General features: G+C 42.7%; 1 protein-coding gene across 5 annotated transcripts in view; it reads right to left on the minus strand.

The window, feature by feature from the left end:
• Lilli (AF4/FMR2 family member lilliputian) overlaps positions 1 to 15,171 on the minus strand; it is a 209,824-nt gene that overhangs the window by 62,074 nt on the left and 132,579 nt on the right. For all 5 annotated transcript variants that reach the window (XM_077408926.1, XM_077408929.1, XM_077408927.1 and 2 more), the window contains 2 exons: positions 14,724 to 14,777; positions 2,999 to 3,094 (listed from right to left, as the gene is read on the minus strand). In XM_077408926.1, the coding sequence (XP_077265052.1) occupies positions 2,999 to 3,094; positions 14,724 to 14,777 (150 nt within the window). The remainder of the gene's footprint in view (positions 1 to 2,998; positions 3,095 to 14,723; positions 14,778 to 15,171) is intronic.

Raw genomic sequence — 15,171 nt, forward strand, 5'->3', positions numbered from 1 at the left:
GTAAATTAATACCGTACCAAAAAAATCAGGCTAACGACAATGCTATTATACATGACAAATTACTGTCACTGCTATACTCCAATTGAATAGCAATTGCATTGTTAATAGTTTACGTTGCACGAAACATTTCATCAATTTGAGTAACAATAATTAGAAAAGAGTAGAGGATAAACTTCCATATCTCTCACACGCGACGCGTGCATCTGAATTACAAAGCGCACGCACCTGCTTAAGTTACCTGTTAAATGGTAATTATACCGTCTACAAAAAGCCGGTATTATACTGCGTAACAATTCCTTTCATCTGCGAGAGCGCGAAGTTGACCACCGGTCGGAAACCATGCACCGCGCCGGGCGCTACGCAATTTCGCGAACGCGCCCGCGCTATTTCATTCCCCGGTAAGTCCGCGAGTAATTCTCGCGACGTTTGAGCGGAGAAAACGCCGGCAGCGATTTTGCATTCGGCCATTATTACAATTTACTCGCGCACGCAAAAAGGATCCCCCGGGCGGGAAGGTATATATGTATATACACCATATATACGGCGGTCCGAATTAATCCACTTTTACGAGGCCGATTTCGCTCCGGTCTCGTCGTCCCGCGTCTCCTTTCCCTCCTCTTTTATCGCGCGCACTTTTTTCCCCAGCTCTTCGCCAAACCTTCCGCAGTCTCGTAGGCGGGACGAGGAGAGGAGGAGAAACAAATTTATAATACGCAATGCGGTATTCTGCAGCGTGTTGGGCTGCAAATATCATGCAAAGTCCTACCAGACGTTATAAATCGTTTACAGCGTGTGATAAACGGTGAGTAAAAGCCGGTGAAAGTATAAAAGCTTTCAGAAATCCGATCGATTGATAAATAACGCGGATAAATTAGAAGCTAATTTTTACGCAATCATTAAACCTTTCAATAGTAAATGATGCATTTATTCTCTTTCCCCTTCTCTCCTTTGTTTCCTCTTCTTCCTTTGTATATCGCTATGTTGTTCAATATTCAGTCAATATGCAATTATTCTTAAACTCGGCATTTAACAAATTTATTCTTTGTACATTACTTTTTATATATAAGCTTCTTTTTCTTGTTTTTGCGACCTATTTTATGGCTTTTTAATTTTATTATCGTAAAATATATGTTGTAAAGATATAAACTATAAAATAGAATAAAATTTAATCTAATCTAACAATTTAATTTCGTGCGATAATGCATTTAATTAAATATTTTTTCACATTTGACAATAAGATAAACTATTTTATTGTCTTTATAGTTTAAAGAATCTTGACACTTCGTCTATTAAAAATAAATTTAACTGTTTCTTTCGTATCTAAACGATTGCACACAAAGTGTAGATTTTCATATCGGGAAGGTAAATGATCCGCCGGATCCGCTTTATTTATGAATGTTATCGCGACAGATATTTTTATCAAGCGGCTGAAAAGAGTGAACGGACGGATTAGTTTCGTCCGCAATTTTATTTACAAAGTAACACCGTTTTTCGCAGCGCGGTCAAGCGACGGGGTTTTTACGTCGGATGAGTATCACCGCAAAAGAGACGCCGCTGCGAGAAAAACGTACCGCGAATTAAACCGATGCTCTTACGGGCGCCTTCTCTCTCTCTTTCACCGAGCATCAGTCGACCCTGCCGCTTCAACCCCGCGTCCCTCCCTGCGCCGCGCGTTATGGCCCGCGCGCTGCAGCTTTTGAGAGCAGCAAACGCTTGATACGTTGCCAAGTAGCACGGGACCTAGCTCGAATTAATGCGATCCGAGACATTTCCCACCCGGCCGACATGATTGCTCCAGAATTACTCGCGCGCGCGCGCGCGCGCGCCCGCCAGGTATCAAATGTTCCGCCCGTCAAAACGGTGTTTCAACAACGGTAACCGAACGCGAATTCCGATCGATTAAACGCTCAATTAGACGATCGGCTAAACATCTCCGCAAATGTCAACGCGCCAATAATTTCATTCAAATTTGTCATTAGAAATTATATGCTAATTGCGAAGTGATGAACATATCGGTAACTAATTAAACGTAATACCAAAATCTCTCTTCTTGGTACCAATCATTCATATGGAAGTAGTAATATATGTGTGCGACGTATTATACGTATACGCGCGTAGATTCGACTACATCGCGTACGATTATCGCGAATCTCTGCGTTATCACTGTGATTTAATGCGAGATTAGCGTTCGAGCCACTCGTAAAATGCTAATTCACGCATGCAAATAAGACATTACGCGATTGCCTCTCTCGACAAAACTCGCTGTCTTTACATATATACACGTATGCACGTGCGGAATTACACACACGCGTACGCACACCGACACACCGAGCGACGCTTGACATCACGCCAAGTGGCACGAACGATCCGAAAATGTTGCCGCTCGATCGATATCACGCTTGTGGAGTTATCACGCTCGCGAGAGAGACAGGCGCGAAGTCAATCTCGCCCCGTTTTGCACACTCGTCCCTCTCGCTTTTCCCAAAAATATGTGCGCTCTCGACAACGAAGTTCACGTTCACGCTATTTTGTGATTGAAACGTTACCGCGATATATACGTCGCAAGGTTCTCTGCTTCGTTTGAATTCTAATATCATGATCGATAAACTGTAACTCTTTCCCCGCCGTGCAAAAAGCGAACGTTTCACTTCGGAACTAAATAAAATCATTATTTATAGCTTTCAAAAGCATCTTGTATTGTTTCATTCTTGTACCCTCTGTTTTATTACTACTACTACTTCGAATAAAAAATCGCAAAAAAGATAACAATAGAAAAAAAATCTTATTTGCCACTAAACCGGAAATATTCTCTCTATGAAATAGCTGGTAACATAGATAGGATTAAGGCGTCCTCTTTAGCTTCAGCAATCGCGAACGTCAAAGCGCTTTTTCAAACGGAGTAGTGATTACTCTCGATTCCCCGTTTGCTATTTTGATCGGCGAGATGTAAGAGCCAGTTACGGTGAGTGAGTGGGTAGATATATCGATTGATTCTTACCTTCGCCAGATGGGGGTTGAAGGTGAACTTGGACTCGTGCTCCTTCCGCGGTGTCTGTGCGATCGCCGTCAATGGCGTGAGTGGCACAGCCATCTCCTGGAACGACAAAAAAAACAATGGTCAGAGAAGAATGGTCAAATAATTCAGTGAGATCTATTTTTTTTGTCTCGTAAGTTAACGAATCGGCTCAATTAATCCTCTAGAATGCGTATAACGATCCTCAAGATCTTGCGTTTATCTTTTTCGACACTTTCAAATCGTTTTTCTTTTCTCTACGTTAATTTTAAGTAAACTTTAAATGCTTTTATCTCTCAACAGTACTCGATTTCAATTTATTGAAAATACCCTCTCGCTATTTGAGTTTTCGATCAAACGTTCATCACGTTCATCACAGGGCACGCATTCTAAAGTTAAGCTACTCGGCAGGAGATGATAATACATGACGAGATTACATTTGTAACATATGATGGTAATCAATGTGCAAATATTGAGGAAAGATATCAGCATAACTGACGCGCGATTCACGAAGGGATGACGAATCCCCATTTCTTCGCGCCTCTCCCGAGGCACGAGAGAAAGAAGCGGTCGCGATTCGATAACAACACGTTTACGTAATAGCGACTGGTGCAACTAGGACACGATTACGTCAATGTCCACGAACAGAGCCTCGCCGGACGAATTCCACACGAGTGTGAGCATCCAAACGCAAATGCCTCCTATTGATGCATACACACACGCCCTACAGCAGGTGGCGACTTTTAGATATCTAAAGTTACATTGCAAGCGACGGTAAATTCCCACCCTCCGTTTAATTTCGATTAGACTTTTTGAAGCAGAATTTTAGTTTGTACTCAGCTTGATTATACCAAAATGCTTAATATGCTTGAAACAAAAAAGCATAAAATGGATAGCGTCTCAAATTTTTTATTAAAAAAAAACGGAGATTTTGTAGTAGAACGGAGAAGATAATTAAATATTAGTTAAATATTTAAACATGAATAATTTTTCTTCAAAATTCTATACTTTAGTTATAAAAATAAATTTAAAAAACATTTTACGTTTATATAATGTTTTTGAAACCAAAATTATGCCTCTCTATAGCCATAGAAACTTACAGAATAAAATAAGGGTATAAAATGTGTGGGAAAAGATTGAACATTTTCAGGGACAATTTAATATAACGCATTCACACACATAACCACGTATACCATGGATGTGCGATAGGGAGGACGACCAACACGACGTCGGCACGAAGTCGCAAACTGTCGAACAATGCGCCACGTTCCCGAAGCATCGAACGAAATGCATTTCCACGGGCGGGCGCGCGCGTCGTCGCGGCGCGCAGGCCGATTCATTGACCCGCCGAGGAGACACCCGTCGACGGGAAACAAAGAGCCGACGAGACAAAAGCCCTCGCGGCGAAGTGCTTACGTTCTTACGTGCGATCGGCGGCGCACTCGACGTTCGCGGAAAATAAAGCCCTAAAAGCCGGAAACACCAGCAAAAAAAAAAGAATCGAGACGAGCAAATCTAGAAATGCGTATAATGTACGCGTTCGCGATTTCCGGATCAATAATTCGGCTTACCTTGTGTCGAACATACGTTGATTATAGTAAAAACTCAAGTCGAATTCTACAATGAGGATATAAAAGTCACTTGTCACACTTTTAAAATTTTAATATATACTTTCTTGACAACACAAAGTTTCAAATTACGATTCCGAATTGAGAAAGGTCTATCTCTAAAATTTAATCCGTAAGAAACTTCATTTTCCGCTCTGTTTACAGTTCGAAAACTGTTAATGTCGCAGTTTATAGCCTCGACACATTCGCGACGTTTCGTAAATTAACGGAACCTCGAACAAAAAAATTTTTTTAAACCAGTTTGTACCACACGATACGACGCGATTCATAAAGTCGAATTAAAAATTACACAAAACAAAAGGACTATTCGAATTTGGATTCAACATCGTACGCAATCCCGTGAAGAAGCACGTGCCAATTATTAAACAGCCGGTACATCACACATCTCTTATTCGTTACTCGATCCGACATGTGTCATTCAGAAGTTTCAATACAAAAGTAATAGACGAGCTAGATTTATATAGATTCAAGTACATCAATTTCGCGAAATAAGACATTCGTTTTGGCGAACGATCGTATCACTTCGATAACGAGTCGTCGCGCGATCTGATCATCGCGGCATCGTCGAGTTTTCGTAAGGAATAATCGCGATTGAGACGTATCGTATCGCGCTCGCACCTTGTCGCTTTCACGTTTCAAAGAATAATGCGTCGTCATGCGGCTCACTCCATCTACCTGTCTGCCCGCGCGCCCGACCGCCGCAACCTCGGTCGCGCCGCGCGAAACATCAAGGTAACCGCGTAATGTAAATAATAGGCCGCGCACCGCGCCGAGCGTCTCGCACCATCAGCCAAATCGTTACGTGATATCTGATGTGTGATAAATTAATAATAATAAACGCGTATCGAAAACTCGATGCTCCGCGAATTTAATTTTTCAGCTATGTACCACGCTCCGTATCGCGAATTCGCCAGAATTATTAATTTCGCTTGAAAATAGATTTGAAATAAGTCTAATGGAAATACGATTACTCGAATCTCCGAATCGATAAACGTAATACAATTTGATGTAGCAGCATGCAGCGGTGCGTATTCATGTGTGTGTGTTTTAGCCTTCTCTCTTTTTCATAACGTCGTCGTGCGGCGCATCGATTTTGATTACGTTATTATTAGAGAGATAAAAACGACAGACGGTCTCTTAACTCTCCTCCGTCCAATGCTCACGGTGATTCAGACTCGGGCTTCTTTACCGTGCAATTTACCGCCGGCGTTCAATTTAATGCTTGGCTGCTTGCGGCGTAAAGAAAAGATCCCCGATCCGGTCACATATAATAAACATTATGTTACGAATTGTAAAAAAAAACGTGGCACGATAATATCAATAATGTCTCGCATTCAAGAGAATGTGTATTGTTCTAGATGGAAATTGCCCTGTAATTTCGTCAAATGCGTGGTATCGTATTAGTACGGGCTCGCGGAGTAGCAACGACATCAGTATCTGCCGCGAAACGGAACCAAGCGTTTCATGCTCTGGATGCGCATCCTCCCCCTGTCAGTCCCGACGTAAAACGTCAAATTATTCGAAAACCGCGAAATAAGCCGCGAACATCGATGATAATAATAACAGCGAGCGCAATATATTGCCAATGACAATTTGATTGGTAATCAAAAGCAGAGATTATCATTAATCGATACCCGAATAAATCACTTATGTTCATTTCTATCAATGCAGATTAACTTTAATCTCGATTTAACTTTACTTTTTATCTGTCTCTAATTCTTAAGACCAGAAAAGATGAAAATGTAAGTTAAATCGAGATTAAAGTTAATCTACGTTGATAGAAATGGACAGTAGCAGAATTAAGATCGCCTTTTTGGCGCGTATACGCGACTCCAACGAGACACTTGATTAGAAAAGCAAATTACTTACATACGAACAAAATTTATAAACTGCAACAGATCAAAAGTATATTATATTCGCTTTCAACTGTGCACGTGTATCGATTATTTTGTAGGATTTTCTTTTCGATATTCCAAAAATATTAAATTGCAGAACTGCGGCCGGCATTGTAACGCATAATTATTCGGCGCCAGCTATGCACCTGTACACACACATATGTGTGTACACATATACAGACGCGCGCGCGCACGCGCGAGCATAAATGTACATACACACGTATATACATTCCCTATGTAAGCCCTCTCGCTATTATTACGTACAAAACCGATACTCAATTATCGACAGGCGATGGTCGCGCGCAGAGTATCGCGCAGAAAGTGAGTAATCGCCAACTCCCCGGAGTGCAATTTAATTTCGACTGCAGATCCATTGGTCCGTGAAACTTGTTACTCCGATGGAAACGCAACGCACGACATCGACGTGCCGATAAAAGTCGACGGTTTCGCAGGAAACGGATGGAAAGGACAGGGAAACTTGAACGACATTGGCGTGTTGCTGATGCTATGAGAGTGCACTCAGATAAGAGATTTTGCTTAAAGAAAACTGCTTTTTTTTCCTAACTTCAAATCTATTAAAATATCCAAACGCGGAAAAGCGCTAAAAATATTATAAATCTAATATTAATTAATATGTATATATATAATGCATCTCCTCTCATAAAATTATATTTATTTTTTACTGTAATCAATCTGTAAAATATTCTTTCCAATTTATTATTTTTATATACTCCATTAAAATACAAAACTTGAATATACCCTCGGGCAAGTTAGAAGACCGATAATACATTCGAGTTCGATAAAACTGCTTCTTTATCGAATTACCCATTCTTGCTATTCCTGCCAAAGCGCGTGCGGTTGCATCGTCGGTGCATACCTAATAAAGACGAGCCTGACGGAAGAGACTCGCATGCCAATCCAAAGAGGGAAGGAGAAAAGAGAGAGGAAAGAAATTCCCAAGGGTTGAGTCATCTCTCGTCTCTCTCTCTCGCTCTCTCGCGGGCGTGTTTCGTACGGATGATTTACACGGGCCAATAATTTATATCCGCGCGACGCACGAAGGACGACATCGAGTTATGCAAATTGCACGCGCTACGAATGAGGAATTTATCGGCGGCACGATATCGAGCGAATAAACGTCGAATTTGCGAATGAATAATGGACGCGGCCATCGTGACAAAAAAATAAAGCGAGAGAAATCGCTTCCGGATTAGGGAGAATCGAGAATGTACCCGTGTGTGTGATAGAGACCTCCGTCCCTTACAAAAATCTTACGATTTGCCTCAACTCTGGTATATATAAAGCTTGTATAAATCTAACATTTCTATATTACATGCAATAAAATTCTTTTGAAAATTATAATGTGTGTTCATTTCTTTCAATTCAATTTTCTTTTAATCATTAAATTGGAACGTCTTCATGACCCACTAACTGGATGAAAGCTCTCCGGAGTACTTCACGGAGACTTTGAAGCCAGCCGACGATACGACAATTATGCCGGACACGCGAGAGGAAGCCGGCGGGCAACGAGCCCGCGGGAAAAAACGAGAAAGAAACTCGACCGCGGCGAGAAATTTGCAAGTCGCACCCGCTCGTTACGCTAAAGGGCGATTTTAATGCACCTCTTACCAGTCTGATAAGTTACGCGCGGCGCACTGTCTATCCCTCCTAGCGTATCAAGGGATTACCACGTAACTCCCAGCTTTCGCAACGGAACTTTCGCTCTGCCTACGCAGCAATTTCTTGTCGTGGATGTACAGGAAAAAAGTTGCTCTTATCCCCGAGACAGCATTTGAATACTATATCAAAGATCTTGCTGAAGCGAAAAAATGTACATAAATTCAAGCGAATAATATTATTAGGTATAAAAGAACCAGCCCGACTGTATAAGGCTTATTTCTATCTACTTGTCGAAGATCACCGCCGAGAGGGAAAGAAGGACTCTCGAGTTAAATTTTATTAAACTAAACTCCCCTTTTTCAAATAAACCGAAAAATACGGTAGAAATATATTTCGTCGATTCTTTTGATTTTGAAGTGAAATTCGCCAAAAGTCGTCTGTAACTTTTTAGATTAAATGATCGTAACCGCTCTAGACAAGTTAATTTCGTTCGCTCAACCTTACTGCCAACCCTAAATCTTTCGGCCCACTTCGGCGAGGGGGAACAACTACACGGGCGGAAATTACAAGCGGCGAGCGGGACGCGATTTCCTCGCGATTGTTGAAAACTACAACGGCAGCTGGCGCGAGGGACGACAGAACAACCTGGAGTCCCGGTAATTTGGCAATTCATCAACGACGACAAAAACTTCTCGCAATTCGACACTCGGGGGTAACTATACCGGCGTACCTTACGTACGGCGAAGGTATAATGCCGGTAATTATGCCAGGCACGCGAGAAGGAGCGAGAACCCGTTACCGCGCGGCCAGGCCGATGGCACCGCTCACTTGCGATGGAATTGCACTTGCCGTCTTCCAGCCTTCTCGCTTTCGCCTCCCCGCGCCCGCGTTTTCACGAAGAACCCTCCTCACACTAAGGCTCCTCTCGCGCTGTCTAAACCAGCTATAACAATCTCTATACCTCTATCCGATGGGCACGGAAGCGAAACTCGCGTTCCGCAATTTTTTACGGTACTGTGTTGGAAGCGCAATTCTATCCCGTATCTATGTAGTAATCATGCAACAAAGCTGTAATTATTTAACGTTGCTTTTTTACTCGTGTTTCGAAATAGAAGGAAACTCAGACGATTTATCTAAAATGTATCGGAAACTTTAAAGATAAATCTCAGGAAGTGGAGATATATGTGAGTTTTGCTCATATCTCTTTCGCTCATATCGTCTCTTTTATCTTGTTTTTGTATAAAAAAAGGACAAGATTTTGTATAATATAGATGTATCTACATGGTAAAAAGTTATCTATTCATCTACTTTTATGGCAGTAATAGCTTGAGAACATAAAAAAGAAAACTTCGTATAATTATATCGAAACCAGTTGCCCGCATCAAATGCGTAGCTTCGATAAAAGTCTTAAATTAACTGAATCGACGTCGAATTGACCTCATTAACAACGCCCGACCTAAATATCCTCGGCGTGCACGTTTAAGCGGCACCGATTAAGGATACGGCACGTCATTGTTTTACACACCTCGTTCCCGCGAGCCTCTCTCCGTCTCGTGAATATAATTTATCGCACAAATGTCGTCGATCGACGTGCGCGCAACGCACATATTCCACGATTGACGTTTCCACATTCTCGATAACTGGCTCAAACGCGCCGATGGTTATAAGCTCTTATCGATCCGACGCTTAGGTCGAGTAGCACGATGACAGTTGGGCGGGAAAAACTGTTCAGCCGTATGTTACAATCGCGCGAGTGTCGTAAAGTCCCTTAAAAAATGTATCCCAACCCTCGTTCCGTACGAACAACTCTATCACGCGAAAGAGCGATTATTAATTCAATGTCACTGGATAGGTAACTGTTATGCTCATATAGGTCACGGGCTTTTCGCACCGTCCGAAGTGCGATAAATCGCTGTATTAGGCCCACCAAGATTTCGCTGTTGCGCTGCAGCCTCGCGGTAGATAAACGTCTATCAAGTAATAATTAATACTCAAACGCTTTCGAGAGAGCCTTGGAAATTGGCGTGCAGCCAAAAGCGGAAGTTCGTTTTCATATAAGATCCAACAAATTCGACCAAAAATCGAATTTCTTCTACAAATTCATTAAATCGACGAACTGACACTCGCGGCGCAAATCGATTCTTTTGAAACTTGTATATACTCAGTTAAAATTTCGTTAACGTAAGATTTCCCAAAATTCACGGATTTACAACTCTCGGTCAACAATATTGCTTTCACGTGTTCGATGTAAATAAACGTTACTATTAACCCTTCATCCCACTAGGTGGATCGTTTTCGTCCGGGCGAAAATCAAATGTAGTTGTAACTTTTGAAAACGGGTAAAGAGGGCGCCACTGCAAATCCGTAAAAAAAGTTATGCTCCCCGAAAACCCGCCTACCGAGTTTCAAGGCGCCAGACCCCCTCCAGCCGTCACAGGAGACACGTAATTCTTGAAAAAAACGAGGTTGGCGACGAACACTTAAGCACTTCATTTCAAAATAATTGCATGCAATATTTTTTTTATGAAAGAAGTACGTTTTTCCCCTTCAATTTATTTTTTTATTCATTTCGATATCTTTATTTGTCTTAAAGTTATGATTTTTTTAGTAAAAGATGATTTTACAAGTTGTAGTTGTAGTTGCTCCATTTTTTAAATATAAATTATGTAAAAAATTAAATTGTTTATAATTTTATGATTGATACTTCAAATTGAAGGTTTGAATTACCTCCATGAATTTTTTCAGATTTTTTGTAACACTTTAACACTTAAAAAAAAAACGTCAGAACGAAAACGACCCACCTATGCGGCGTAAGGTGCCAAAAAAACCTATGCGGACGAAGGGTTAAAAGTGCTAGACGTAAAAACGATACGAGTGACTCCATGCCGAAGACAAAAGCATCCCGAAGTAAATGGAAGGTGGTCATGGAAGAATGTGATATTCAGAGCTAGCCAACCAGAGCGATCGTCGTCGTCGTCGTCGTCGTCGTCATTGTCGTCGTTGGAGTAGGCAAGCGCAATTAGCAGTCACATTTACGATGCCTACTGGCGCAACTCCCGTATTTTCCCACGGGCAGAGCCGTGAGAATAATTCATGGGCTTCTGCTCCTGCACCGAACCCGCGGCTGCCGCGGCGCGGACGAGAGGGACGAGGGACGAAGAGGAGCGGGCAAGGGAGACAAAGAGGAAGGGAGAGATTTCAGAGGCAGAACTGTACCGGCTACTCGGGTACAGCCGGGCATCGTCATAAATTCATGCTGAAAGTGGAAAAATCCGTGGGGAAGGGGGAGGAGGCGGCGGTGCTTCTCTGTACGAGTCTGGCTCGTTAAACAAATGGGGATGTACAGCGGCTTCTCATTTTAGCGGTTACTCCCTCTTTGAAAGAATTAATAATATTGCGTTTTCGACCGCCACCTTGGTCCGCTCTTTCGTGTCGTGTGTTTGCCTCTAATTTTTGTGATTCTCGAGTTCTTAATTGCGAGATATACCCGACACAAACCATCGTTAGAGGAAGCCCTAAATTAACCGGAATTAATTAAAATCGTCAAAAGTTTATCTTCCTTTTCCCTGTTAAATGACTTTGTCCGGTGACTCGACTGACATTTCGTGAAGGAAAGCCCTAACCGGTTACACGCGAACGCCCACGTGGAACGCCCTATACACAGACGAAAGTATCAATCACGGGCGAACGAAGTGTCGGAGCGACGTCAATCTAGACGGGCGGGGGGGGGGGAGGATTGACACTGTCACAACGTTACGACTGCTGGGGTTCGATGTTATCGGATCCCGTAATCGCCATTAAACCATATCCATAAATTAGCATACGATCCCGTCGACCCCTAACTCGTTTGCCTGATCCTCTCTCTCGGTAGCGGTAGACTACTGAAATCCCGTTATATACTCAAATGTCGAATCCAGAGAACAACGCGCGCGGCGCGTCGGGAATTATCTCTCCTGCCCCGAGGATTCGTCGGCGATCAAAGGATTAGAATCCTGCGGGATGCGACTATTTTCAGCCTAATGCTGACGTCACGACGATACATCGTGCCCGGGGAAAGCGACACGACGCGGACGACCGGCCGCGGCGCGGTGGCGTGAATCATCGCGTCGTCGGACACGCCGAGAGAGCGTGTCAGGGGACGACCCCCTCCCCTTCTCGCCCCTCGTTTCCGCACTCGTGGAAATTTCGCGTAGACCGCCGTGCCCTGGCGCCGCGCGCGAATGGCGCCATAAATTCACGTGTCGTTTTGAAACGTTTACCCTTCCGCCGCCGCGGAATCGCATTTACGACCGTAATTACTTATCCCGGATAATTTAGTCGCCAGCTGTATTTATTATTGATATCGCATATACACACGCACACGTAGCTCCGTAATCCGCGGCTCTCTGCAATTTGCAATTTTCTAATATTGTTGCTACCCGTTGTACCGTGTTTCGAGGAAATTAACGTGACCGCCGCGCGTTTCCGCGTTTTTATAATTTAACGCTCCGCGGCTGAATCTAAACTGAAGGAGCAGTTTAAAACAAAAGACATCACTCTCAATTTCACAATCCAAGCGAGAGCAAAAATGATAATTCGATTGTACGAAAGCAGCACCATCGGTGTTTATCTATTGTTTATCTATCGTTAATTTTTGACGAAAGACTCGCACAAATTAATCCGAGAGAGAGAGAGAGAGAGAGAGAGAGAGAGAGTCGCTCATCTTTTATTTTTATCTCTTCGCTTCTTCCCGCTTCGACGAAGCAATCCAAGTTCGCGTGTCTTGCCGCCGATGCTATCGCGAACGAGCACGTACAAGACGCTTTCCACGGTGCGGCAGAAGCGAGGAAGGTGCGCAGCATTCCCATTGTCGGAGAGCGCAGTCCGGAGTGGGGGGCTGGGGCTGGGGCACTCCGCGTAAAGACGCGTTCTTTACCACCGTAATTCCGTTTCTCACGGCGCGCAAACAGCCGTGGCTGCAGTTTTTTGCCGTTGGCGTTTAGGAAAATATTTACGATCTCGCGTGAGGCGATTGTCATAATCGTATCGTTGAAGTGCGAATAACGGTTCTCTCTCGTCTGTTTACTCGCTACGCGATGAAAAAAATCTATTAAACAAAACGACGTATCACCCTCTTCGTTGCTTCATCTCTCTGCCACTTACGGTTGATTAAAATCAATAAATAGCGACGAATTCGCGAGTTTTTGCGAAAAAATAATTTACTAAATGTAAGCCGAAACTGTTTATAACACAATTCTTTGATTGATACTGATTGCGTCGCGTGTCACAGAACATGTACAAAAATCATGCAATAAATATAATCATACGTATATAGAACCGAGCAACTTTCTTCGTATGACAAGACTGCCTGGGAATGTCCACATGGGCTACGTTTTAATAAATTTTCTATTAACAAGCACCATTGAACGCACATAAAAGAGACAGTAAAGCGACTTGGATCGATACACGGATATAAAAGTTTCATCGAACCATTAAAATGTTTAATCGCATTCTTCAGTCTAAAATTCCGAGTTATTCGGACTAATAATTAAGCGAACAACGGGCGGTACATTTAACCGTATCAACACTAATTAATAACCGAGCTAAAGAAACTCGGGTAGTCTCCGCAAACCGCGAGCGACGATAACGGTGCTTTCGTCGTACTTAGTTTTCGCTCCGAGAAACTTCTGCACAGGAAGCGCGTCGGGAAAAAGTTCGCCAGTAAAAGCGGAAAGATCACCGGCAAGTAAGATAAATGCAATCTCTTTTCTTGATTTCTGGATTAACGAAGAGCAACTCGCGAGGAGGGACTCGAGGCTTTTACTTAGAAATCGACAAAAGTCGAACGTGGGTTTCGCGAAAGAGACCACCGCGATTTTCCCTCCCGCGAGATGCCCCCCCGAGAATTCTCGCTACGTCTTTCTTTGCTTAATCTCCGTAAAAAAAGGGGCGATAAAAGAGACTCAAGAGAAAGAGAGAAAAAGAAAGAGCGAGATAAATTCGTTCGCGTTCGTAAGTATTAGAATCTGTCGTCGTTAACGAAAATTCGCGCGCGTAACTGTCGTCCACGAGAATCGTGTATCGCAGGTTTCTCGTGAAGTTTCGATTAACGGAAAATCAAGACCGCTTATCTCACGAAGGCGTGACATAATATCGCTGTCGAAGATCGGACGCGCAGGAGGTGAACGAAGAATGGTAAATCGATCCTATGCGAGATAGCCTTGCGTATCGGTGAAAAGATTGACTTATTGATCGAGCATGAGTCTCTCTCGTCGAGCCGGGAAAGGAAACTCGACATTGGATACAGCCCGACGATCTTGCGTCTCGCAACATCTGATCTCGTGCGTTTGTCCGCGGAAAGGTGTTCAGGTGTTGGTCAATCAGTCTTCAGACCGAGCCGCTGATGTTCCGTGAGCATTACGTTTCACAATATATATGTATATATATTTTTTTTTATCGGGAAATTGATTTATCTAATATTTCGCATTACGTACGTGGGAGACAAAGGAACTTTATCGTACGTTTTAGTTATAACTTCGTGATAATTATTTAAATATAATGATTTGACTTTTCGCATGCGAGACTTACCTTCAGGATGTTTTCTACATCTAGAGTATCGATCAATGATCGCGAGTTAGACCCCTGAAAAAAGAAGATTAAAAAGATATTAGTTACGATCATCTTCATCGATATAAACATTGATATAAATTATTAATTTAACGAAAAATAACGAAGATCTCTTTTTGGTAGAATAAAATAATGAACAGTAAAAAGACTATGTGAAGAAAAATTACGCTATTTGAATTTAGACTATTTTTCAACGCACAGTTAAACAGAATTCATTTTCTCGAGATTGAACTGATCTCTTCTCGTATACGCGCGAGGACTGGTTTATACAGACGAATGCGCCCTCCTCGCGGAATTTCTCCGCGATTTATCACGAGCATCTCCTCGAGCGATCATTAATCAACATCGCCGAGAAGAGGAGGCATTGAAAAGAATGTGTAAGTAGAAGTGAGACGAACGGGAAGGACAC

Source organism: Temnothorax americanus, unplaced genomic scaffold (assembly GCF_048541705.1).
Source record: "Temnothorax americanus isolate GAGA-0224 unplaced genomic scaffold, ASM4854170v1 Scaffold25, whole genome shotgun sequence".
Classification (NCBI taxonomy): Eukaryota; Metazoa; Arthropoda; class Insecta; order Hymenoptera; family Formicidae; genus Temnothorax; species Temnothorax americanus.